This window comes from Liolophura sinensis, chromosome 1 (assembly GCF_032854445.1).
Source record: "Liolophura sinensis isolate JHLJ2023 chromosome 1, CUHK_Ljap_v2, whole genome shotgun sequence".
NCBI classification, from domain to species: domain Eukaryota; kingdom Metazoa; phylum Mollusca; class Polyplacophora; order Chitonida; family Chitonidae; genus Liolophura; species Liolophura sinensis.
Genome location: NC_088295.1, coordinates 67,903,501 through 67,930,662, shown reverse-complemented (window position 1 = coordinate 67,930,662; position 27,162 = coordinate 67,903,501). Strand labels below are relative to the sequence as shown.

Sequence of the window (27,162 nt, the reverse complement as noted above, 5' to 3'; positions counted from 1 at the left end):
ACTCTTACCTTGGAAAAGTAACCGGTTTCATGGAAAAGAATTAAATGGAGTTAAATAGGAGCTTTGAGCTACCTACATGTACACATAATTTTACTGCAGTAACAGAATGCTGCTCACTTGTAACCGTCTTCTTATAAACCTCTTGCTTATATACATGCACATAAATCTGTTGACAAAATTTCAACTGAAAAGAAAATCATGTCTAGGATTATACATATACCAAAGAGACGGTGCTGACGACCAACAGTTTTATATGCTGCCTTCCACACTGCCATCTAAATAAAATACATCCATCAACATCACTTGTCTATTCTGGTAATCACATATCAGATGACTGGGTGCCTAAAGCAGGTGACACTGGTGTTTCTGTACCACATGTTTCATCTCAAAATATGTGCACAATATTCAGCTGAAAAACACACAATTACTCCCTACAATATGCCATACATTTCCCTTCATAAAGCTAAAGCTTTGCGGAACTAAAAACTCTACAGTACAAGACACAGTACTTGATTTTTAAATATAGGCTATGGCAACAGAGCCCATGGGTCAGTCAAATAATACACAAGTACAACGTCAACTATGTACACACAAGACAGAATACAGACTATAGTTGTATTTATGTTAGTCTTTATGGGTTTATTTATTTTATTTGATTGGTGTTTTACGCCGTACTCAAGAATATTTCACTTATACGACGGCGGTAGTCTTTATGGGTAGTCTGTGCCATGTAAGCAGGTGACTTTCCACACTAGTGTATCTGGATTAATACACATGTCCTCAGCAGCTGCACTTAACTGTCACTGTAATACTACACTTGTAAACCAATCACCTTTATCTGCTATATTAATTTTACCAGGATGTCACTCATGATTGAATGCCTGGCACTTCATCAAAATGTACATGTAACCACTAATTTTATCGACCTATCAAGTACAGGTCATTTGTTAGGTACTCTTGAATGGCACCTTAAAGAAAGAGCTCAGCTGAGGTCACGCCTATTTTTGTGACAATCAATCAACAAATCTCTGTTACAGGTGAAACTGTAACAGAACTGTCTCTTTAATAATATACTACTGTACCTGCATACTATTTAAAGATCATAAATTTAACAATTATGCTTCTCAATTATGCTTCTCACTCTACCCTGCAAGACCTCTTGCAGGGTAGAGTGGGTAAACTAACTAAAATAATAAGCCATAATCAATAATAATTGTTTTAATTGTGTATCCTTCATATAAGCAGACACTCCACATTTGTAACCTTCTGCCTTACAATAAAACAAATAAAAATGTTTTAAACATACATTTACATTTGCTGTAAATCTTTCTGTACTAGGATTTGTCCACTTGTTTATATTTACCATAAATCTTCAAACTTTTCAACCTCTAAAGAACAGTTGAATATATGCATACAATTATTGTTAACATGTGTTTCACTAAGAAGGCAAGCTTCATAAAGCTGCATAAATTATTTCACTACACCCCATAGTTCACTCATAATGTTTAAAAAGATTGGTTCCAGACGCAGTTGAAAAAATTGAAGAAATTAGGGTATCCTCATTCTTTTGAAGTGATCAATAAGAATAGAATCCCATACATATTTTTACGGCTATGATGTCATTTTCACAACCTTTAAGTTTTTAAAATTTTTTCTGAATCTTTCTTTTTCTTCTGAACACTTATGTGCCAGCCGCTAATCAGGCTGTAAACAAGTTGACAAGCTCTTAAAATTCTACTGTACATGAATAATACTTGTGTGAAAAATGCTATATGTATCCTCCACTCCTTACCAACACTGCCACTTGTACCACCAGCTTTTGTACTTCATGCTTAGTGTTGCTACAAATAATTGTACTTTTGTACCTTTGCATGTATTCCTATACTGCTTACATCTATCGAACATTTCTACATGTACGCCTACTCTCTACATATACATGTACTGTACAAGTAAGCTGCTATGCTGAACTCTGAAACTAATAATCTACTGGCCCCAGAATCATGAAGCGATCTTGGACTCAAGTGAAAATATCATATCACTTTAAAATTGTTACTTCTTACACAACAAAGTTAAAATACTGCTTGACAACGTATATTCTGGGTAAGCTATTGTAAAATAAATGTCAGCTAAAGTAACAGAAAGGAACAGACCAAGTTTAAAGACTGAAATTTTGAATTAAGTTTGTGATCCCGAGGCCTGTAGTTTAGTCATTTCTGTGCCAATGTCATGTATGTACATGACAGCTTTCTGTAATTCATGCGCATGTAACTTTGCATCAGTCAAAACAATTCCAACAAAACTGAATTATGCGGGGAAACAATTTTGATGTTTTCATGCCAATGTTTTGTCTTCACAACATACCGGTTAGAAAAGATATATACATATACACTGTATGTATATGAGCATATGACTCATGGTAATACAGTTTATTAAATGAACTGTGAAACCCCTACACCCTACACACTGTGTGTAAAAACCAGAAAACAAACAAAAAAACCCAACAACTTATAAATGTACATTTATTCTAAAACTCATATGTACTATATATTAGATTGTTAACTACATGTATATGTGACCTCAGTAGGTGGGGTTAATGCGTCGGCGTCTTAGTCAAACCTGCTGCTGTGAACTTGAGCATGGATGAATGGCTATGAGGGTTCCCCACGTAAAAATCTTGGTCGTAAACAAGATGCCGACATACCAGCTTCTCATAAACAAATCATTATTCACACATGTATAAAAATGAACATTAATTTTTAAATGAAGCCATATGATTTTTAAGAGATATAATTTATATTCTTTCTCCTGCTGATTTCAAAAAAAAAAAAAAAAGCATTATTCGTTCACACTCCATTTACCACAGCCAAAAAAAAAAAAAAAAATTTTTTTTAAATTAACATGAAAAAAGAAAAAAAAAGAAATAAACACATTAAAAAATAACAGAATTAGAGGAATAAAAACGATGGGTCCTGTTAGTTCACTTACACAACACTGAAACACAATATATGTGTCTGCAGATATGTATATATGTCAAAAAATCAAATTTATGTAACTGTTGTTTAACGCCATACTTTAAATGTTTACATTTATTTGATGGCAGTCAGTTTAAGCCAGAGTGCCGGAGGTAAATCACAGACTATTGGCATGTAAGCGACAAACTTTCACACCTGATTTTTTTTTTTTTTTTTTGATTGGTGTTTTACACCATACTTAAGAATATTTCACTTCTGTGACCTTAGCCAGCATTGTGGTGTGGGGAAACTCGGCATTGACACATGATATGTACTGATATGTATGCACTCCATAATGCTGGAAGACATTTTTATAGACTGTGCAAATGACCACACCAGTGTCACTGACCCGCTAAGTGTCACCAACACCCCACAGACAGTGAGTTCAGGGGAATTTACAAATTCCATGTCTAATGTCGAGAATGAACTTGTCCTAATGATTTAAAGGCAAGCATCTTGACCAAAAATTGTACCATATTAAAAGTCACATCAAATACATGTTCAAAAGGCCAAATTTGATGTTATCTGACAATGCCCATGTAGCAGTCTTACCAACATCCCATACGCAGTGAGTTCAGGGTAGTGGATATTGTGTATATTATAGTAACACAGTCTTGCCCCGAAAAAGTCATGATAAATGGCACGAAAATGTATGCATTTACTAATCTAAAACAGACCAAGTTGACATCATGTACTGGTACTGGTGTATTCTGTATGCAATCTCTTAAGAAGAGCAAACTACATGTATTTTCTTCGGGTTAACAGCCTAATACACTGACTGATACATGTACCTGTAAACAGGTAAGCAGGTCAACCTGTAATAAGCTACCTAACTAACAAAAAGTACACAGTGCAAGTGGGACAAGACATTCAGTAGGGAGTTCATCAGTGTCAAAGCATCTTTAATACAGGATGATGCTCAGACTGATGATGTCATTGCTTTAGCATGCACACATACCTGAACACATCCCTGTATAAAGCTATATTTAAACAAGTCCTTTACTTGAGGACAATCTTAATTCACAACTTACTGCTAAGAACAAGTAAGCTGTGTGTACAGATTAAGAAAGACTTGCATGTCAGACACAAAACAATTGTACAATAAATGCACTGTCTACACTGCTAGACTGGGCATGTACCTACATATTATAAATGTCAATGTGCCCTACATAGGTTACAGCCCTTCATTAACATGAATTGGTGAACACCTTATTCAGTTGTAATTTTTATTACAAAAGATGCTTATGTGGGTTCCTGAAAAATTGGGTCAGATAAATTGTGTAAACTGTATTACTAGCAAAATAAATCATTTTTCAATGTCGGATGAAACTTGAAGATAAATCTAATTTGTAGAAAGTGTGGACTATCCCAGCAAATTTTTCTGTAGAAAACTTTATTTACATGTTCACAGAAAAACAAAAACAAAGACGAATTTTCAGTTTTGGATTTATAACTGTCGGCTTGCCCCGTTGAAAAAAATAAATCCGCTGTTGCCTGCAGAACGATGACAGCCATCAAACATTTGTATTTACAGTGCCCCAGCATACACACATGTACTACAGTGTTCCAGCATACATACGTGTACTACAGTGCCCAAGCATACACACATGTACAACAGTGCCCCAGCATACATACATGAACTACAGTGCTCCAGCATACATACATACATATACTTCACACGCTTGAGATCTATGCTTACATGTACATGTACTTCATAGTTCATACATTTTTCTACATATATGTAACACAAAACTGTATTTAACAATATTCAAGTCTGCAAAACCAGTCAAGCAGAACAGCTGGTAAAAGATCGCAGGTAAAAGCTACTACAGAAAGGTGTGGGGAATATGCCAACTTCACTTACAGGTATATGTATACATGTATGTAAAGCAAGTCAGAGATGGAAGGATATGTGGAAGCCTTTCACAATTGGCACAGAGACGAGTACAGACCCTAAGACCATGTCTTATGTCACTACATTTGTGTCAACAATTGAAGAGTACATTTATACTACATTTTATACATACATGTCCATGTTGCATGTACATGTATACATTGTACTACTGACCTTTTGAAACCGCAGTTGATGTGATTAGGATATTATCCCATAGCTTAAACTTTACAGAATGATCATGCAGTAAAACAATGGCATTCTACCAAAAGCAGTCATTCCATCTGTTGTCATACAATGAATCATAACACAAAAAATATATCAATCATATCAGACATTCATTTTTACACCCACCAACAACCTGCGGATGGTTGTGGGTATCCCTCATGCTCTGCCCAATTTCATTTTACAATAATTTTGGTCGTCCTTGTATAAGTGAAAGATTCTTGGGAATGGCATGAACATAAATCAAATCAAATAAATAAACAAAATCAAAAACATACCAGCTGGCAGCTGTGGGACACCAGCTCTGAGATCAAAAACTATACTGTACATGTACATGTGTTCACTCTGATATATATAAAATACATGTTGCTGGTCATAAATAACTGGAAACTTTAGTAACAGTACTGAGTGGATACCATGGACACTATCCAACAAATATAATTTGAGTCTGAGTCAAATGCAAGGTTTTTCATGCATGTAGGCCTATACATACACTGTACACACATCCCTGTTTCTTGCACATTGTACTTCCTGTATGACAGGCCAGCTGTTTCAACTTAAGAAAATTTATATGAAGTTATTACAGTTTCAAAATACACATGTACATACAACTATTCTCTTATCAAGTTCCTCATCATCTCAAGAGCAAGTGGTGTAATCACTACTTACGCCACATAGTGCAAATATTGAGCACAAACACCATGACAAACTTCCTAATCGCTGTACTTTGTACTTTGAATTATCTACTACATGTATAAGAACTTCTGGTATAGACAATGATTTGTTGTTTTGAGCACATGTATATACTCGTGTTGTACACATGCATGTATCATAATGCATACAAAAACCTGAACATGTAACCTATGAGATACTGTAGATAAAATTCCTTGTTCAGGTGCAATATGTAAACACTAAATAGTGACTTTATTATTTGAGTTTAAAATTCCATTCAAATTCTCACCTTACACTGTTTTGTGTAATTTATATATGTAGGTAGAAAAGGTGTTTATGAATGATACATGTATGTCTTGCTAAGAAAGTTAAGCTTCAATGCTGAACATAAACTTCATGACAGCTTTGTTGCCTAGTCATCCTGAATGACCCCAGTAACATCCTGCACACAAACTTATTGTATTTCCAGTTTAGCATTTTATAAACAGACACATTTTGCTTGATTCTCATTAATTTATTCACACTATAAAACAAATTAAGAGGAACATTTAAAGGAGTGAGTGAGTGCTTGGGGTTTAATGTCGTACTTTATCAGTCTGGTAACGACGAAGGGCTCCTTATAGAGTGCATGCACATGTAATGGGCCTTCTTGTTGCAGGATGCATTTCCACTGCTCTTTTATCTAGTGCTGCTTCACTGAGAAGACTTACCGAATGCAAGTAAACCACCTCACCTGAGCCATTACACTGATACCCATCAACCAGCCATTGCACTATCCCCTTAATACTGAGTGCTAGGCGAGGAAGCTTTAAGGTTTTAGGTGTGACCCGACCCAGGATTGACCCTGGATCCGAAGTGGATGCTCTATCGGGGTAACATTTAAAGGAAACATGGCACAACAGAAATCTGCAGTTTCGACTAAGGTCAATGTCATTCATTCTTGGAGTTATCACTACGCACGGTCGAATGGGAGACAACTATATCTAAACGCACAACACCTTTGGGAAATCATTGACAGTGCAGCAGAAACGAGCAAATCAACAGATTATATATCTGTCCAGATGCCGTCTAACTCAATGTTAAAGCAACTGGATAAACATGTATTTATGAAAAAAATTTACTGCAACTGGTCAAGCCATCTAGGCTGTATGTTGCTCGTAAAATCGGCAAAATAATAATAACCCAAACGAAAACAATAGGTCTTCCGCAGCACGACCTGCGTGGACCCTTAATAAAACCCTAGTAACTGAATCCTATTCCACCACTACATGCATCTTTACACATGAATCAACATCAACAGGCAGTACATGTACACCAGACTCTGTGGTGATAAATGACACAGACTGCAGATACACATATAAATGCTAGTAACTATGATGCTGGCATAGATTTCAGTCTCTATGACAAGGCCCATGCATCAAACACCATGTTTATCCAGTTACATTCAGATCTATACTGACAGTGGTACTTCTTAGGTAATGCAAAGGTCAACATTCCTGCATGTGCATTCAATTAAGTATTACTCAATTAACATTCATCAGATATGTGATAAGGCTATGAGCAGCCAGAATCTAGGCTCAGCTGCATAACCTTCAATTACCCTTTATCAATATCAAATGTGTTTACAGTAGATTGCACACACATTATACAACTGACAGTCTCTCCATAACACTGTCACGTAAACACAGTACACAGATACATTTTTAACCAGCATCACGTCAAACTCTAGATTTCCCAAATGTCCAATGAATACTAGTTTATCTTGCATTATACACATACATGTACCAGTCACAAAGAAAAAAAATACACTGTATAACTTATGTCTTTGCATAAATTTACAATGTATTTCCCTCCTTAAATGTTGCTGAAGACAAGCATACTAGCACTATTCAGTCCTACAATAAACAAAAGCGTTGTACTATTTAGTGAACAAGCACAAAAGTTTGTCAGTTTTTGCCCATAATAGTTATTAAAAGGTAGAAGTAATACAAGGGTAATCCTGGGTACATCTGCCAAATATCAAATACTCCTATACATATATACAACAATATACGAAGGCTTTTAAGACAGCTAACGGCGTGGCAACCACGCTATTTTAAATATAACAAGGGGACTTCCCTTAGCACATGCAGATTCAAAGGTCTCCATGTTTTTAAGCATGAACATGTACAATATTCATGAGTACATTCTCAAACAAATCCAGCAGCATGTACAGCACAAACGTGTAGCTGCAAAAGTAGGATGCAAATTATGTAGGTATATATATGTATAGGGGTCAATCAATTGGAAATATACATAGTCACTAAAGAAACCGACTAGTTTAGGACATGAATTATTTATTGACTTTGGGACAAAAGTTAATTTTCACACAAATTCCTACAATAATCAGCTTTATCTCACTCTAACTGACCCTGAAGTTGAACACTGTTATGTTGTACTGCGAGTGAAAGACATCATATGATCTTGTCTGCACACATCACCACATCAGTGTAATGTAGACAAAATTCTTGTACTTACCTGATGCACAAATCAAAAAAAAATAACACTGTTTGAGATTTAATTGAGAACTTCTTCATGTACATGTACTTTAAGTTTGACTTAAAATTAATGCAATAATATTTCATTAATAATATTTAATTCTAATTATCCAGACCTAACTGACACAAGCAGACAGTTTTTTAAAAAGCTTCCTTCCAGAATTTTATGGTTAACTTGTTTGTGGAAACACTTTCTTGTATAAGCTCAAAAGTCTGGGTGACGATATGTTCATTCTTAAGTTAGTCCTCATGTCCTTTAGCAAATGTCTAAATTTTGCATTTTTGTTCCTTCTCCCTGAATGCAACATCAGGAAATAAAATTTATCATAGCTTGTTTTTTTTGTCCGTGACGACACACATAGTTGAACTCCGGATGTCATCGATCAAAGTTCTAAAAATTATGTACTCCATAATAATCGCACAAGAACCACAGAATCTGATCTATTTACCAGTTAACTGATGTGAAATACTTCCTGACACAGTTGCCATGGGATAATCGTTTATCTTAATTAACCCTGCAGTCGCAGTCTTATGCCAGTCACAGTCACTGAGTCAGTGCGGATCTCGACGACTGCGAGTGTCAAAATCAACAGTTTACTCGCAATCGCAGAAGACTGTGAATGTCCCGTTCCCGTCATTATACCGTTGTAAATTAACTACTTTCTAAATAACATGTGTCTATACTGATTCTCAACAGTCAGTTTAACATACCTTGAAACACCCTGATCTGTTTTCTGTTACTTTTATCGATATCAACAAACACAAGCAGCTACTTGAAATTCCTCCATGTTCGCCCATTAACACTGCCCCCTGGTGACATATAGGGGAAACCACTCAGTCACTTTTCAACGATAAAGCTGTTATGCGGATTGAAGAATATTAAACAATTTCTACAAGAAACTCATCATATCGAACTGGAAATTAATATAATGTTTTAGTGCCACATTTATGCTAATATTTTCCTTGCATGAGACTTTGTTTGTTGCATTCGTATATATCAGTGCAAGTGCACCGGCAATTTATAGATCTCATACTTTCATGCGTTTTCCAAAAAATTTTCACCTGAATTGTATAATATCTTTAGAAAATTGAAGACGTTCATATATTTGTTTAGCGGGGTTTTTGGAGCTCCTGTCAATTATATATCAGTAATACGACAGTGGAAAAAAACAGAGTGCCACGGGCCAAACCATACTTATGGAGTGCCAGGAATCGTACGGAGTGCCAGGGGCCAAGCCATCGGGGACACATAGTCACCGTAAAGCCTTAAAAGCAAGCTCAAGTGTATCTAAAGGCCTGTATACAAATACATACAGCTTCATCCTACACTCTGCAGAGGCTATACCGGACATGTTTAGCGCTTGATGAGCGCAAATACAACCCAGTTTCTGCTGGTTATTTTCGATCAGCCCAGATAATTACTTTTCATATAACGTCAACCTCGCCGTGCTTCGAAACTTTTTTTAACCTTAGAACGCCACATATAAAATAGTACAGGTATATTAGTTTGATATTTGCCGAAAGTGAAAAATTTTAGCTGCTCCCTATGGCAAGTACTGAAAATTTAATTTCATTGGCGAGTATGGATTTTTGGCCACAAATCTCGGGTATAGCCTCTTTAAAGTGATGTTTATTTTCGTATGTAGACAAGCCTCATATAGTTCACGGAAGAAGACCTCTATATCCAGTAACTGAAACAAAAAATGACGGAAAAAAATAAAGATTCCCATCATGTATTTTCCTCGGTATATCGCGTATACATATGCACAACCACATGCGAGTTCTGAGTAGGCTACGAATCCATGCATAAAGCCAGCTGACTGAATAGGCCTACTTATTTTTAGAGCCAAATTAACGTATGAACATTTTAACTAATAGGGGCTGAAAATTAAGAATGCTGTACAATGTTGAAATGGTTTGTTGAATCCCCCCCCCCCATAGTATATAAATCATATAGGTCTCTATACCACCGACTAACATGTGGTCATAATGGCTAATTCCGGTTATCATGCGCGAGGCGTACGGCGAATCGGCAGTGTGCATCTTACTGAACAAATATATATGAATATGTGTGTATATACTTCACAACATTATATAAATGAAACCCCGAGGAACAACAAGCATTTCAGTGGATTTATACGAAGAGGAACAAACGTGTTACAAAATGTTACTGTTATATACATTGTATATGAGTGTGTATGAAAATAAATTGTATCAAATCTGTGGTCAGATTATACTGTACTGGCATTTGTTTAACGACAAAATTACACATGTTTGTTAAATATATCCTGCATGTAATGGCTATTTACCTGCATGGTTTCAAATCAACAGGTGTCCTGTGTGAAAGATGATGAAGTATCCTACAAATCCTCAGTCAATTGAACATGTTCTTTCTGTCACTTCAGGTTTTACACAGTCTTTCTAGGCCACTGAAATATTTTTTTTCTAGCGATGCCTATTATAGAGTTGCATTATAGAGTTAAACCCAGTCTCACGGTCGTTCGTAACGGTTTATAGAATTGTTGGGAGGAGGGAAGCAAATAACGTGACGCATAGATGTCACTCACACCCACCCCCCTCCTCCCGTCCGTCCTGTTATTGTACGTATTTGTATGTGTGATGTATGAAATGCGTCGCAGATGTCTTATATGTTGCCGATCTTTACTAGCAACAAAAACAGCAGAAAGGCTTTTCACGTGGATCAGCGTGTGAAAGTGTTTTTTGAGTACAAAAGATGTTCTTCAATGAATGGACGTTAAAAATCATATTATTTATATAAGTAATGTACTATATGTAAGGATAAGTATGGCTGAGCTCTTGCCCCACATATTTGAATGTTTACAAATACAGAAGGTCTTGTATATTAACGTGATAAATAAATGCTAACAAAGGACAGAAAGAGTAAAACTGTACGCGTAGGTAGAGAAACCACTACATGACTGTATATATATATATATATATATATATATATATATATATATATATATATATATATATATATATATATATATATATATATATATATATATATATATATATATATATATATATAACAACTGAGAAAAAAAGAAAGAAAGAAAGTGAATTAAGTGGATAACACAATTAAGAAGTTAATCTATATGTATAGGCCTATATATGTATACGTGCTTTATGTACCGGTATCATGTTTTTATTGTTATATATTGATTGTTATTGTTATATCTCCGTTTGAGTATTTTCTCGTTATATTCTCGTTTTAGGTGGTGTTCTCAGCTAATGTTGGTATTCGTGCCTAGGCTAATGGTGGTTTTAGTTACATAATTTGACATCTTCAGCTTTAGCTAAAGTAGACGTTATTCTCTTGACTAAAACTGACTCTCTGTCCACCTTTTAAAGAGCAACTTCAGTCCTAAGAGGAGCTACGCGGAAATATTAAAATGATACGAAGGATACCAAAGGGAAAAGAGCTAACAACAGGGTTCAAAAAGATTTACGGCGAATAACACTATTTAACTCGTTTAAGTGAATAGTCCTCAAGTTACGCCAGGCGTTCTTGCATCACGTAGGTCACACCAGGCAAAATTGGAAACGACTGAAAACTTTTGTTTCCGTAATATCCTCCGAAACTAGTGACAGCGGTTTTAATACATTGCTATTTTTTAATAATTTAGGAAAGCAATTCGGACTATCTCAATCCTTATCATTTAACCGTCCATTTAATAGATTCAGGTCTTCACACTGTAGTAGCTCTTTAACGTTTTGAAGGCTGGCGAGGGCTGGAATTACGAGTATTCTCCCCTTAAGTTAGAAATCTTCTGGATGTTGTCGCTGTACTAAATATGGCGGTACTCCACACAGCCATGTGCGTTTTCATGTCAGAAAGCTAAATCATAACAAGAGTCAACCTTTGACAGCATGGGGAAGTCTTCACATCACAAGACAGAAAACACTTTCAAGGTGAAACAAGAGTTACTCAACATATATGATTATTTAGCGCACAAGCCTGTCTTGCTTTTACAAGAAATGTAACCGCTGCGGTTTGACACGTTGTTGTTGTCGCCTGTAGTGTTGACATTCATCAAGTGTTAGTCCAAGTGTGAAGTTATTCACACGTTAAGCTAGCTTCAGTAAATTAAGCCATTTGCAAAGTTTGCTGCCCCTGTTCTACAATTAGAGCAAGTATAGATTACAGATTGATTTTATATCATTATGTTTTTCCCGATACAGTTGAGTAGGTATTTCTTACCTGACATGATTAGCAGCAATTTATTCTTGAGTACAGCGTAAAACACCAATCAAATAAATAAATAAATAAATTCACAGCAATTCTAGACTCATGCCTTGTTGAACAGCTCAGAATACCCACAATAATCACAGATTATGGCTTACGGTAATGAAATTGTACATCACAATATTATTATACTAATTATTAGATCATTCATCATTCTCTTTCAGTTCCAATCTTTCTCAGAACGGATTGCAAATGTTAACATTGATGTCATCCACCGTATTCGATACAATGATGATCAACCTGAGGTAAGTGATTACAGGTCAAGTAGTTTATATTGGCCCGAAATTTTGTTCACGTTTTAGATTGTTAAGGTTTTATTATAGAAATTTTTTGAGGGAATGTGAGCAGTGAAGATTTCACTAAATTTCTTTTCATGTAGGAATCTGGGACATACTTTGGAGAAGCACTCAATAAATGGGCTGAATTAAACTGCACCGAGCATTTCAGTAAGTATTTTCTTTTCCTTTCATCTCTTGGTCAATGCTGGGATACAGTAAGACGGGGATAGGAAACGCTTTAGTACACAGTCAACACACATCTGAAAGCTGTTCCTCCCTATTGTTCTCGCTATTCGTGTCTCAAATCCTGAAGTCAATCAAATGTGTCATTCTCGCACAGGTCTTCGGCACAGCAGATTTCTCTGCAGGCAGCTGATTCTCCACAACATTCTAGTATGCATGCGCATCGCCACCCTATCACACCACTTTTAATTTTGTCCTTGTAACATGACATCCAGTGTTAAGGAGAAAGCGCAACTAATACTCTGAGATCAACAATCAGGCTTGTCATTTGCCATGGAGCGTAAGTCCTCGTCTTTTAAAAATGAGTTCGTCAGTTGGGACAATATAGATCTGAGTTGTTTACTTGAGGGTTTCACAGACAACGAAAATGAAGATCCGTGGAACAGTGACGGACCATCCTCAGATAACATCAAGACTATACACTCGTTAAACCCTTTTATATATATATTATATGGCATTATCTTGTAAGACTATGGTGTGCACAAGAATGTGCAGAGCTTCTAAATTTTAAACCTAAATTTTAATGCATACTATGACACAAAACAAGCCATGTGCATCCCTCTGTATTTATATCATTGGTGTTTTACGCTACACTCAAAAATATTTTCACTTACACAATGGCAGCCAGCATTATGGTGAGAGGAAACCAGACAGAGCCATAGAAGTCCCACTCACAATTTAGGAAATTTCTGACTACAGCAACTGTCAAATTACTCATCTTAAATTTACGCTTTGAAATCGGTTACATTTCTTTTGCAGTTTAATGATATAAAATATATTTGTAAAAAGCACAGGTTGGGTGCCCAACCTTACGCATGAGTGTTGTTTGTACATGTATACAAGAAATACAAAGATGTACAGGTTTTAGTCCATGCCATTGGCTTGATGATAATTAGATTAATCTTATTTGCTGGAGGTTTTATATGCGTTTTATGTATTCACTGTTTGATGACTGTTTTGAACCATTTATTGTTGGGCTATGTTTGATACAAACATCAGGATCTGACATCAGGAGACCCCTTATCCATGCACGAAGAATAACAACAACAACATGAATAAATATAAAAGTACTTCCAAGCTCAACTGTCAACCTCCAATATCAGCTAACGTATGTACACTAACGTGCTTGGCTGATTGGCCTTTCCTTACGACGTCATTACTGGATAATCCAAGGCACACAAAAATAGAGAAAAAAGCATTTAAGGGGCACTTCATATCCCTGTAATATTGCATTCCAGGTCAATGCTATATTAATATCTTTCTACAAAATGTGTTATCATATTCTTTATGTTCTCCAAATGTGAAATGATGAGTTGAATTTCTGTTTTGCAGCTAACTTCAGGACAGAAATATCTGCCCAGGTTCAGACCTTCACACAGTTAGTCCATCATGAGGTAAATATAAGCATTAGAGGCATTTTACTGTTGTAAGTAATTTGCCCCTCGATTACAACCCCGTTATTGCATGAAGAAATACATGTCTGTTGCATAAAACTTATTTTATATGCCGTTTTCTCATCAGGGAAAATAAATAAATAAATCACCGTCATAAGATCACCTGGCAATAGGCCTCCTGTGAATTGCCTCCCTTGTCAACAACAGCAGCTTTAAAGTATCATGAGATTAGTTTTTGAGGTGTGAAATTCCGAGAGGTGGGAACTCTCATATTGGAATAACAAGGAAGTAGGTCATGAGAACCAGTCTCTAGGAAATGTAAAAATGATTTCTGGAATTCTAAGAATTCCATGAATGCCAATAAAATTGACATCAGTCATGGAGAGGCGAAGATATGTTGAAAGATCTTAAATGAAGTCGATGTTTTTCAGGACTGGTAGAAAGAGTTCTCTGAAGTTTTCTGCTGTACATCAGTATATTTATTTCAGTAGAAGATTTTGAAATTTTCTCCAAAGAGCTTAAAATTATAAAATGTTTATCCTGGGCTTTTCAAATCAGTTTTGCAAAATTAAAATCTGTCTTGAAGGCAGGTCATCAACTACCTTACGCTGCTTTAGCTTCGAAATTCGACATCAGCCCTTTCCAGGGATCTCATCTAACAACAGCTTGTTCCAAAAAAAATTGGCCTTTTAAATGGGAGAGCGTCCTATAGGGAGGTAATTCAGTAGGCGCCCTATATGAGGAACAACAAATTGTGGAATTTTTACGATGAATTTGTTTCCTCAGTCTTTATACGTGCATAGATTTTAACATAATAAATGCGTGTAACACTGTTGTGGGTCCGCTTTTATCAAAACTTTCAAAATTCTTTCGTGTATATCACCATCACTTTATGGCAACAATGTCATTAATGTAAAGAAGTTTAAGAGAAATTTGATTTTCCAAGATTTGTGAATACGGATGAAAGTTTTTAAATCATGGGCTTAACTTAGTGAATCATCATATTAAATGACAAAATAAACACTTTTTTGATTATTTCAGCCAGAGATTGTTTCAGGCTTACAGAAGCATTTACAAGTTCCTAACAGTCTGGCGTTTGAGCCTTTGTTGGAGTAAGTACATGTTGATTGAATTTATATTGTGCTGGGGAATTTATAGTATTTACTTTTTAACTTTCATATGTTCCAAACACCATAATGACCATAATAATTTTATATAACTGACCACTGTGATTGTGCAATGGTTTGGCCGTGGGTTGGGGTAATATTTGAAAATATACTTAACACAAAACATGTTGTAAATGACCTAAAGTGCATGTACTGATATTTTATTATGATTGAAACTGAAGAAAACTTGAACTGTTGACGGCAGGAGCACAGACTAACCGCTCAAGCTTGTTTATTACATTCATGAACTGTCCATATAATCCCCTGACCACCCCAGATGCTCTCCCGCAGCGCTCAGTCAGTAACAACAACAGTCAAGGCAATGAATCTTGGAATACACTTTCCAAATCCCAGGGCGAAACTTTAGGTCATTTATGGTAGTGGTTATGGTATGTTTGTGTTCATAGGGGATAGCACACTGAGTGGTTAACTGGGTGATTTAACTTTTTCTGAATTGGAGGTTTCATGTCGTGTGTTTTCTCACCTCCAAATTAGTGAATTGATTGAACATTGCTTACATTCAAGAATATTTCACATAGTTTCGGTTTATTTAATAGTAGTGGATGGCAAGTCCTCTCCATTTGAACTACATGCAAGATTACCTAAAAGATTCTATGGGAATGTTGACTGCTTATTGCCTCTATTGCCCTTGATAGGCTAGCATCTCAACCCATTGGTAACATCCAACCATTAAGAACATTTAAATATGAAAGGAGATATAAATATATTTATATGATTGGTGTTTTACGCCCTACTCAGAAATATATCACTTATACAATGGCGGTCAGCGTTATGGCGGGAGGGAACTGGGCAGGGCCTGGGGGAAACTCCATCCGCAGGTTGCTGCAGATCTTCTCACTTACGGCTGTAGAGGATGCCAGCATTAGCTAGACTTGACAAATATACATATACAAAATACAATGAGGCATCAGTGAATATGATGTGTCAGAGCTATGGCAAAGGCTGTACGTTTGTGACACATGAATGTAAATCTGTGTTTCCCACACTCTAGCCTGGGCCATATCAATATGTAGAGCTATTTTGGTGGCGGAAAACATTTGGGCTCCAAAACTGATGAAGCTGTATTAAAACTGAAAAATACATTGATCAAAAATAAGATGATTTACCAATAAAAAGTTTAGTTTTCATACAAATTTCATAAAAAGTAACTTAAAAGCTCGCTGACAGTATCATGAGTTTTTCTGAATGTTTTTTATGCAATATCACCTTTAATGTCTGGGTTCAGAACCTTCAGTCTTTTTTGCTAGATATGGCCTTGATAGTTTGATATATGTATCGTCACAATATGCCCCTGATTATTTCATTTCAAGAACATGGTGAAGGGAAGAGAATTCATGAGAAGGGCATGAAGTACATGAATTGGAGACTTTTCCATCTGATTTGGTCTGAATAAAATTATCGGCCTAATCATTGTGAGAGTACAGGGGCCTCCGTGGCTCATTTGGTGAGCACGCTAGCGCAGCGTAATGACTCAGGAGTCTCTCACCAATGCGATTGCTGTGAGTTCATGCTGGCTTCCTCTCTGGTTGTAAGTGGGAAGGTCTGTCAGCAACCTGCGGATGGTCGTGGGTTCCCCCGGGCTCTGCCCGGTTTCCGCCTACCATAATGCTGGTCACTGTCGTATAAGTGAAATATTCTTGAGTACGGCGTAAAACACCAATCAGTCAAATCAAATCAATTACGACAGTACGTATGATGTTTAATTAAACATTTAATAAAACGTCATTATATGCATGAAAAGTTCTTGAGGATGGTTTTAAACAACAAACAAATCCATAAATGTGATAAAATATTACAGATAAATTTATGAATATTGCAATTGTTCATTTCAGTCTTGTTGTTCAGTTGGCCCGTGACCTTCAGTCTGACTTTTACAAGCATTTCAAGGACTTCTTCTCGATCTTGGTGGGCTTGCTTAATGGCCACCCACAAGACTCTGACCTTCTGGAGAAAATCTTTACAACTCTGTCCTACCTCTTTAAATTTCTGTGGAGATATCTTCTCAAGGATATCAAAAATGTTTATGGGTATGCAACATTTGTGAATTCCTTTAGTAGTGCTGGGTTACGAAATGCTATAAAAATTGGAGGAAACCTTACTGTGAAATGTCGTGAAGATATAGTTTTGTGTACCTTAGTTCATATCTTTCCGATATTAATAGTCTTAAGGATATCAAAAATGTCAATGGATATACAACATTTGTGAATTCCTTTACTAGTTCTGGGTTATGAAATGCTATAAAAATTGGAGGAAAACTTACTGTGAAACGTTATGAAGATAGAGTTTTGTGTGTTCTGTACCTTAATTCATGTCTTTCCGATATTAATAGTCTTAAGGATATCAAAAATGTCTATGGGTATGCAGCGTTTGTGAGAAATTTGTAAATTCCTTTAGTCTTTCTTATGAGAAGTTTATAAAAGATACTGTAAATCTATTGTTCTGTTCCCTTTTCAGTTTGTGAAACTTATTTTGCTTGATATAGTTTTGCTGTTATATTGTTATTTTTTTATGTCAGGATATTTTCAACCTTGCTGGCAAGCCCATACAAAGACTACATACAGAATTTTGCTGCTGAGAGTTTTTCATTCCTGATGAGAAAGGTAAGAATTTAGATTTTGTTTTGTATTCATTTGCTAAAATAGCACACAAAATAATCTGAATTTTGGCAGCAAAGAAAACTGCTCCCAGCTAAATAGACTGTGTTTTAGTCTTGTAATAATGGACATTTTCCTTGTAATGGTGCTTGTAGAAGAACTTAAGTTTAATAGTCCTGCTAGAGTACAGTCACTGTGTGACAGAGTAAGGCAACCCTTGCTGAAAATTTAGCCACTTTTGTAATTTTTAGTTGTCACATTAAAGTGTGATCATATGACGAAGCTTGGAGGTTCTGATTGACAAGCTCTGATATATGTAGGTTGCACTAGAAGGTAGGATCTATTCTTACATTATTAATTTTCTGTTCACAGGTTAAAAAACGAGATGATCTCCTAAATTTCTTATTTTCTTCACTGGAAAGTAACCCAGAGGTGTGTGAATAGGTTTCTTTGTTAATTATTAAAGCACGTATCCATTTCTAGAGTGAATATTTAGATATCAGTATAAGCCAAACCTGAAAAGATTGGGCAGGAGGATCAGATTATTAAATCTGTCAAGGATGTGATGTATTTGTTGGCATTTGTTTGTCTCGCTCTCTCTGACTATCAGCAACTTTATGGAAAAAGTCTTGGATGGAGATATATGAAATTTTGTTCACAGCTTGGCCCAAAGCACCAGTTCATTAAACTTTCTTGTGAACTGGATCCTGAAATTTTTTTAAACCATTCTTCACCATTGCAAGATAATAGTCACATCCAGAGTACTGTTCCCTTGTTTGTAGTGAGGAAATCTGTTAAGTCAGCTGTAGCTGAGAGTTGTCCTCATGGAGTGCCTCTGTGTTAGTTTTAAAAGGGTTTAATTTAAATGCCACCAAAGCAGAATGTGTCATCGGTTTTCACACATTTGACCGATGTTATGCTAAAATTTATATTGCTGAGCCTATCTCATGTGACTTTAAGAGCAGGAATATCATAGTGTTTAACACCACAGCATCATTTCTACCAGATTGTTGGCTAACCTTTGTTGGCCCATTCGGCTAAAACATTGTTGATGCCACGTCTGACCTTGACCTTTGAGGTTCTAAATCAGAAGTTTCGTTGGGGAACTGGTGGATGGCTTTGGTTTACTCAGGGCAAGCTGGTTTCCTACATCCATATTCCTTACCTCTGTCATATTAAATGAAAAATCATTGAGTATTACAATGAAAGAAATATCACACAAGATACATATACATGTGATGTTTTCTAAATTTTGCATTTACAGCAGTCATCTGGTGTGGGAAGACTTCTGTTTGAGATGGTGAAGGGTGTCAGAAATCAGTTTCACAGCTGCATAAATCAGGTATGGTTGACACAAGCTTACATACCAACAGAAAAGTGCTCCTGGCTCCGCTTGCAGTAGACCCCAAAATTGAGGTTACAATTGATTGTAAGACAAGTTGTGCTGCACGCTTAGAGTAATTAAGGCGGTTGTGTATTTTAAAAGTTACGATTGTGATTGTAGGCCAAATCTTGGCTTGTACATAAAGGCAGCCTGTGTAAATGTACAAGACAATAACTTTTCTTGCCTTCATTTTCAAAAGAGGTCTACATTATAATGATTCAGGAGCTAACAACAACACGGGAACATATTCTCATAACGTCTTTTTGAGGTAATTAAATTGCACATCTTTGCAGGTCAAGTCAATAAGCACTAACTAACAGTCTTCTCGGATTCAGAATCTGGACAGTTGGTGTCATTGTCATTAAGAAAACTGAATAGTCTTGAATAATTACCCCAGTCATATTTGCCACAAAAAAGTCTTGTTTTGAAATATCTTATGTCAACCCTGGTAGGAGACATACCAAGATTTGTTACTTCCTTGTTTGATTGCTCAGTTGGTAGAGTGTCTGCTTTGGAGGCGGTAGATCCAGGTTCAATTCTGGGTCAGTTTACACCTAAGACCTTGAAAGAGGAATTTGTAGCTTTCTAGTTTGGTGTTCAGCATAGGTAGAGCCTCTGCTTCAAGGGCAGGAGATCCAAGTTCAATCCTGGGTTGGTCCATACCTATAACCTTAAAAGAGGAAGTTGTAGCTTTCTTGTTTGGCGTTCAGCATCGAGGGGATAGTGCAACCACTGGTTGACCCGTATCAATATAACGGCTTGGGCGGGGTGGCTTACTTGCCTTCGGTAAGTTGTCTCAGTGAAGCAGCACTACATAAAAGAGTGGTGGAAATCTGTCCTGGGACAAGGAGGCATATTACATGTACTCATACGGACGCCTTTGTCATCATATGATTGAAAAATTGCTTAGAACGATGTTAAACCCTATGCACTCACTCACTCACTCACTCCTTGTTTGGTTCCGATCATAAGGAAGTTGATAAAGTAAATGAGCCGCTTTCACAAAACTTCATAAATCCAGCTTCTCATAATCTTTTTTTGAATAGGACTTTCTACGTTAGCATGACATAAGATTGAGTGAATTTCAAGAAAACCTATAGAAAATAGATTAAAGTTTTCACATGGCCTTTCAGTAAGGCACACTATGCTGACTCTAAAAGAGATAAAAATTGGTTTACAAGATCAAAGTTATATTTTGAAGTTATGATTCAAAACTGCTATTGATCCTTGCAGATTTTTCCTGTAATCCTGGGGAAGCTTGGACCTGTTCAGCACCAACAAGAGGGGGAGTGTCCAGTATTACCATGGCAACTGGTTCAAACAGCTATAGGTCACATGATGATGTCAATGGCAGACTACTCTACAGTTGAATATCTAGAAGAGCCTTGGAACTTTCTATTGGTATGTGCTTTACCACAAGAAGTATGCAATTTGGAATAAGAGATTTGAGTTCTTAAAGATGAAAACTGTCAAAGAGACTACAAATAAGTTATTTAAGATTAGAATGTTATCTGATAATGCTGATATAAAATTATTAAGCTGCAAATGAGAATTTTGAATTAGTATTGAGTGAAATGTCAAATCCATGTTAAGGCCTGTGAATTCACTTTCAGATGGAGCTTGAACGACTGTATGAAGTTTTTGCAAAGGGAGATAAATCTTGTAGTGCTGATGCTGCTGATCAGATAACGAGACTTCTTCATCTCGTCCATGGTTGGTTGACCTACCACAGAGGAAAGATCATCTCTGATCCAGACCATATTGCCATGGTAACTTTTTTACTCTCTACTTTTGTGATGAATTGATACTCTGTGATGAGGGTCACTCACAGACCAAACACACCCTAATTCTTCAACCTTTTCAACCGTCTCAGCAGCCAATATTTGGAAACATTCTGAGAGAACTATGGGGTGTAGAGAAACAATTTGCACAGTTTTAGGATGCTTGCTTCCTTAATGACACAAACAAATCATTTTTAGCCTTATTTTCATAATAATTGTATTTATAAATTCCAGTGAGAAAAGTGCTTTGTTGGTCGTAAAATTTGAAGATTGATAACTAACATGATTAATTAGTTCTTTCAGAAGATCAATAGGCATGGATCAGTCAGGGTGATTGTCCAAATATAGCTTTGATGTGGGTATAAATCGAGAGATTTGTGACATTCCTGTCTGGTTTTCTCCATTCATAAACTGATGACACTTAAGTGAATACTTTTGATTATGAAATAAAACTTTCGAGAAATGTGAACCATTAGGCCACAAAGGTCCTCAATAACATATAAGTCTCAGTAAACAATCAGTTTGTTTACCACTGTATGCTTGTTTCAGTGTCTTATCCGGCTACTGAAGGGCCCATGTCTGCCGGATCAGGCTGGAGAGAAACTGTTGAAGGACATAGCACAGCTTGTGTTACTGGCTTACTCCAAGCTGACCATGGAAAACACAGCGAAACTCGTCTCTCTGGTAAACAAGCCAAACGTGTCTATAAATGATGTTTTGTAAATAGAAACCAGGGCTTGTACATTAAATACTTTGGAAATGAAAGAAAAGTTAAAATCACTACATGCCATATTTCAGCCATATTGTATGAAGAAGAAATAGAAAGTAAATATCTTATTTCAGAAACAAACAGGTTTGAAGCGCATCATGAAGAGTCTTAAAAATATATTAATTTAATTTCAGCAATAATGTTGATAACAGATCTAAGGAAATATTATTTTGAAGAATTCTGTTTCAGGCCTTCAAGACAAAGTATAACAGCAGTTTGTTGCATGCTTTTACCAAAGACTTATTTGACTTGCCACTTTTTGAAAAGGTTAGTTGATGTTTCACTTTTTATATTTTTTAATCATTTATCGCTCTTGAGTAAAGTGTATGCTCTGCTGAATTACCCTTAATTGTTCAGACGGGAAATGATGAGATGGCTACATGTATTTCAGCTAACACTCAGTGTGAGAATAATATGTTCATGCTCCTCACCTCTATCAATAATATTTTACCATTTTTTACTTGCGTACTTCGAAAATATATCATTTTTTAACAAATGTATTTAGTCCTGCTGTTGAACAATCCAAAAACTAATTTTTTCCTTAAACTGCAATTGCGTGAATTACTTTCGTACTTTAGAAGAGGTCTTTATTGCATGTGTCTTTTACTTGACCATGACTGGTTTGTTTCCATCAGGATGTGTTGCCTAGTTTACTAGTCCACTGTGATCGCCAGATTGGGGTTCCAGAGGAGGGGTGTCACCAGGCGGCCCTGTCCCTCCTGACAGAGCTGGTAATGAACAAGTGCACCATGCCCAGCATTACTGATGACAGGCTTAATACCAAAACTTGCATGCTTGACTTCTCCTCATTTAAAACCACGTAAGTCTAATGTTAATTTGTTAAAATGAGTTTCGTTGAATTTGGTCACGTATAATCAGAAAGAAAAGAGAATAATCAAATCTCTGTAAAGCTGTTCTGGATGATACATATTGTTTTCTTCTTTTTTTGGAGGGGGGCTAATTTTGGTGTTACACAATTTCTTGACTTGCTGAAATAGAGGCTTTTCCAGGAAAGCAGTGCTTGATGCTGTGAAGGGTTTAGAGTCAACACATGTGGTGTCTTATAATTATTCTCCACAAACATTGTTAATTGCCTGAAACTCTTGTTTATTGCTGATAACTCTTGTTTATTTCTGAAAACTTTAGTTTATTGCTTTTCAGTAAGAAGAAGTCTAGTGTTCCCCAGTACTTCATAGAGTTATTGACATCTACCAAACTGACCAAGTCTGTGAGTGACCAGGCCTTAGGTCAGCTGTGGTCGGCTTTTGTGTGTTTGCCTCATGTCAGGTGAGTTTACCTGACCATGTGTGTGTGTCAGTTCTTTCAGCCTTTCTTCCAATCAGTCTGTATCAACTTAAAATAAGATTAAGGTTAATATTTTATTTTTAAGGGTTATTATATTTTACACATCTTATCTTATCCTGATCAATGCTGAATATGTAAAAGGTATCTTTCTCAGGATTTTCATGAGTTTAGAGGGGAAATAAAGTTTCCAAAGTTTTGCTGAGTGTACAAACAAATATTTAACGATAGGCGCAAAAATTTTTAGGCATGGTGTTAAGCAAAAATAAATCAGTCAGTTATTTTGTCCGATATGTAAAGCCGATGTGTTATTCTTGTTCCAGACCCCTGGACAAACAGAAAGCAGTGGAAAATATGCAGAGACTTGTTACAGAAGCCATCAAACTGGCAAAGTCTGACCACAGAAAAGGTAATGCACAAGTCTGGTTATCTTATGATTTAATGCCAATGATGACTTCGATTGAGTTTCTTCATGACTCATTTGCCAAGGAAATAATGATCTAGTCACTCTGAAACAGATGGCCAAGTGCTAGAGGGAACATGCGTTGCCAGCAGAAGATCGGGGTTCAAATTTTAGTCAAAAGCTTAAAAATTACAATTTTTGTACTTACATGTATGTTTATAAACAAGGGTTGTTAGTTGCCAACAACAACCAAGAAAAAAAGCTTACCTAGACAAACACAAAAAAAGCAATCAATGGTTTCTTACCTTTTTTGACTGGAATAAAACATTTTCTTTCTGAAGATTTCCTACTTACACTGATAATATCAGGTGAAAATCTCATATTTGAAAAGAAAAGGCCTTCCATGTTTTATTGTCTTCACTGATTTGTAACCTTCCAGGTGCTCTACGGAGCCTGCTCTTCCAGATGGTATATGCGCTCTCCCTGATACACGAAGATGGGGAGCTGTTCAATTGGATCCCCTGGAAAACTGTGGAAAAACTTGTGTGGTATGTATTTAAATTGTTCAGCATACATGTATATGAATATTTTTTTTGCTCTCAATGGGGAGAGTGACACTCAATGGGGACATTATCAAGAGCACGATCCTGACATCATTTAAATAACATTTATATGTCCCTTTCCCATCTCATCATGGTGATGTCACATTAAAGTACTGTACAATGTTACATTAGAAACTGATACTTTGTAACATTGCAGCAACATTGCGGAACAGTCAGTGTGTGATTTAACTGGCTTGGGGTCTTGCTTCACCTGAGAGGAATAAAAAATATACCACCGTCCCTTTGGATGTGCATTTGGTATTTAACTCAAGTATTGATTCCACTCCCTCTCTGAAAGCAATGAACTGGACGTGCATGTTATGTTCAGCAAATTTATATTCATTTTCCTCAGAGTTCCTCTAACAAATGAACCCTGAGGTAGTCGTCCACCCCCCACCCACCCCCCCCAAACCCCCCACCCCAACCACCCCCACCCCCCAGCCTGACTACGCTTATGATATCGAAGTAAAAAGTATTCAGATATGCCAAATATATAGAGCAGACTTGCTGACGGCCTTCTGCAGATGAAATGTGGTTTTCTTGCTTAAATCATTTTTATAGTTGTCAGGCATATTTGTTGGTGTGATTTCAGTGATTATCCAGACAATGTACCAGTCTTACAACTTTGTGACCTCTATGTCTCTATGGCAACAGAGGAAGGACACACAGACATTTTACAGCCGTCTGTTTTTGAGAAACTCTTCCCTCCCCTGAAGAAAAACCTGAGCTCGTCACAACGTGAGGTAATAATGTGACTGTAGACGAATTAAAATACAGTTTTATACTGGCTTTTGATAAATCTGACCTCGAACATCTGAATAATAAATGTTTGGCATGAAGCTTTTCCAAAAATAACACTCGTAATCTGAATTTGGTGTAAACCCTCAATCAAATAAGTTACCTGTAGAGTTAATGGCATGCCGTCATTTTCAAGAATACATGATTAACTCGAACGTACGCTGTTACAGTAATTGTCAGTGTAACTTAAATGTAGCAAATGTGGTGGTATTTAACGAAAGCATTTGTTTTATGAACAAAGTACTGTCACAGAATGTCTGTAGGAGAATGTCATATAAGCTGGACAAATTTTAAGGAGCTATTGAATTTCTGCATTTATTGCAATTTGTAAGCATAAAATACACATATTTATCATAGTTTTTCTCATGCTCTAGGTGCGTCTGCTGACTTTGAGGATCTTCACAAGATTTGACCTCCCTCTGCCAGAGGTTGAGAACAGAGTAAGTTCCTTTGCTTTGTAAAACTAATGTTTGATTTATTGATAAAACTTTCAGCTTTGAGGCACCTGCTTTTTGAAAATTTTTTTTACTGTTATTCTCTGCATCACTTAGCAATGTTTTTAATAAATTCAAAACTTTATTGGCTTGAAATTGATTTTATCCTGTTACAACCATATCAGTGCTGGTATAAAATTTCATCTTGACAGTACTTTTCTTTTTGATTATCTTTTCTGCAGATATGCCTTTGAGATTTTCAATTTCTGCAACAGTTTTTGAGTATTCTTGCAATATTTTGGTTTGAAGTCAAGTAACTATGCCTTGTATTTCTATTTTTCAGATGTCTCTCCCGGTCAGTGTGTTTCAGATCTGTCATAAGGCTGAGAGTGTACCTCTGGGTGTTCAGGAGTATAAACAGAAGCTCATGTACCTGAGAAAATTAAACTTTGACATTGTACAGAACAGTATACCTGTAGGCGGTTATGCAGAGGTAAGTTCTTGTTATAAGCAGCGATGAGGTTACATTTTGGATGATCTGGATCTTTTTCTGAATGGTTTTCATGATACTGTTGCACGTAATGAGGAAAGTTTTGTTGAATTCATCTGATTTTTATGGGGACATGTTTCTGGGCTCCATCTTACACAGATCTGTGTTAGAATGGTCTACCATAACGGGTTCCATCTTACACAGACCTGTGTTAGAATGGTCTACCACAGCGGGTTCCATCTTACACAGACCTGTGTTAGAATGGTCTATCACAACGCTTCATTGATCCATTTTATGTAGTACCCAAGCCACTCTGTCATTCCATAGAATGTCAGTTTACATGGCTTTGGTGTTGGGCCCCTGAAAAAGCTCTTCTTCACACGCTGTAGCGTCTCAGGAGACAGTGATTTTATATATGGTTAGTATTATGTCATTGCTTGTGTAATATTAATGTTTTAGGTTCCCTTGAGATTTCTGATTGGCTCTCTTTACAACAACTTTAAATTGCTATGGGAACCGTTATGTGACCTAATAGCTAGCCATGCTAATGGGTTAGAGAGAACACAGTTTTGGGATATTTACAAAGAAGAACTAGTCCTGGCCTCTGAGAGAACAGGTAAGGTGTAAAGGTCAAATAAAAAGTCAGCTACACCTTGTCATACAAGTGTGGAGGTGTTGTATTTATAATATGGATGAGGTGAGAAAATGTTAATGAGATGATTTCCTGATTTTGCCTCCTGATCAGCAGAATAAAAAAGCTGCCAACAGTATAACATCAGAAGTTTGGATAAGGTTGACTGGATTATGGACTTGCAATGCCAATCGCGTGTAACTTACTGTAAATGATAATTTTTCATAAAATCATGCGTTTCTCAGTGAATATGTTTTAATGTAACG

General features: G+C 36.4%; 2 protein-coding genes across 2 annotated transcripts in view; one reads left to right on the top strand and one right to left on the bottom strand.

The window, feature by feature from the left end:
• LOC135482162 (guanine nucleotide exchange factor for Rab-3A-like) overlaps positions 1 to 9,127 on the bottom strand; it is a 37,017-nt gene extending 27,890 nt beyond the window's left edge. The window contains 1 exon segment of the mRNA XM_064762017.1: positions 9,048 to 9,127. The gene's annotated coding sequence lies outside the window, so the exon portion shown is untranslated.
• Positions 9,128 to 12,183: 3,056 nt separating this feature from the next.
• The window catches only part of LOC135463542 (small subunit processome component 20 homolog), a 48,709-nt gene continuing 33,730 nt past the window's right edge, over positions 12,184 to 27,162 (top strand). Inside the window, exons 1-21 of the mRNA XM_064740805.1 lie at positions 12,184 to 12,272; positions 12,771 to 12,851; positions 12,986 to 13,052; positions 14,460 to 14,521; positions 15,563 to 15,633; positions 17,541 to 17,735; positions 18,224 to 18,308; positions 18,675 to 18,734; positions 19,567 to 19,644; positions 20,920 to 21,087; positions 21,300 to 21,455; positions 22,017 to 22,151; positions 22,426 to 22,503; positions 22,872 to 23,056; positions 23,398 to 23,523; positions 23,862 to 23,947; positions 24,381 to 24,489; positions 25,136 to 25,286; positions 25,716 to 25,781; positions 26,119 to 26,268; positions 26,725 to 26,881. Of these exons, the coding sequence (XP_064596875.1) occupies positions 12,231 to 12,272; positions 12,771 to 12,851; positions 12,986 to 13,052; positions 14,460 to 14,521; positions 15,563 to 15,633; positions 17,541 to 17,735; positions 18,224 to 18,308; positions 18,675 to 18,734; positions 19,567 to 19,644; positions 20,920 to 21,087; positions 21,300 to 21,455; positions 22,017 to 22,151; positions 22,426 to 22,503; positions 22,872 to 23,056; positions 23,398 to 23,523; positions 23,862 to 23,947; positions 24,381 to 24,489; positions 25,136 to 25,286; positions 25,716 to 25,781; positions 26,119 to 26,268; positions 26,725 to 26,881 (2,308 nt within the window). The 5' untranslated portion in view covers positions 12,184 to 12,230. The remainder of the gene's footprint in view (positions 12,273 to 12,770; positions 12,852 to 12,985; positions 13,053 to 14,459; positions 14,522 to 15,562; positions 15,634 to 17,540; positions 17,736 to 18,223; positions 18,309 to 18,674; positions 18,735 to 19,566; positions 19,645 to 20,919; positions 21,088 to 21,299; positions 21,456 to 22,016; positions 22,152 to 22,425; positions 22,504 to 22,871; positions 23,057 to 23,397; positions 23,524 to 23,861; positions 23,948 to 24,380; positions 24,490 to 25,135; positions 25,287 to 25,715; positions 25,782 to 26,118; positions 26,269 to 26,724; positions 26,882 to 27,162) is intronic.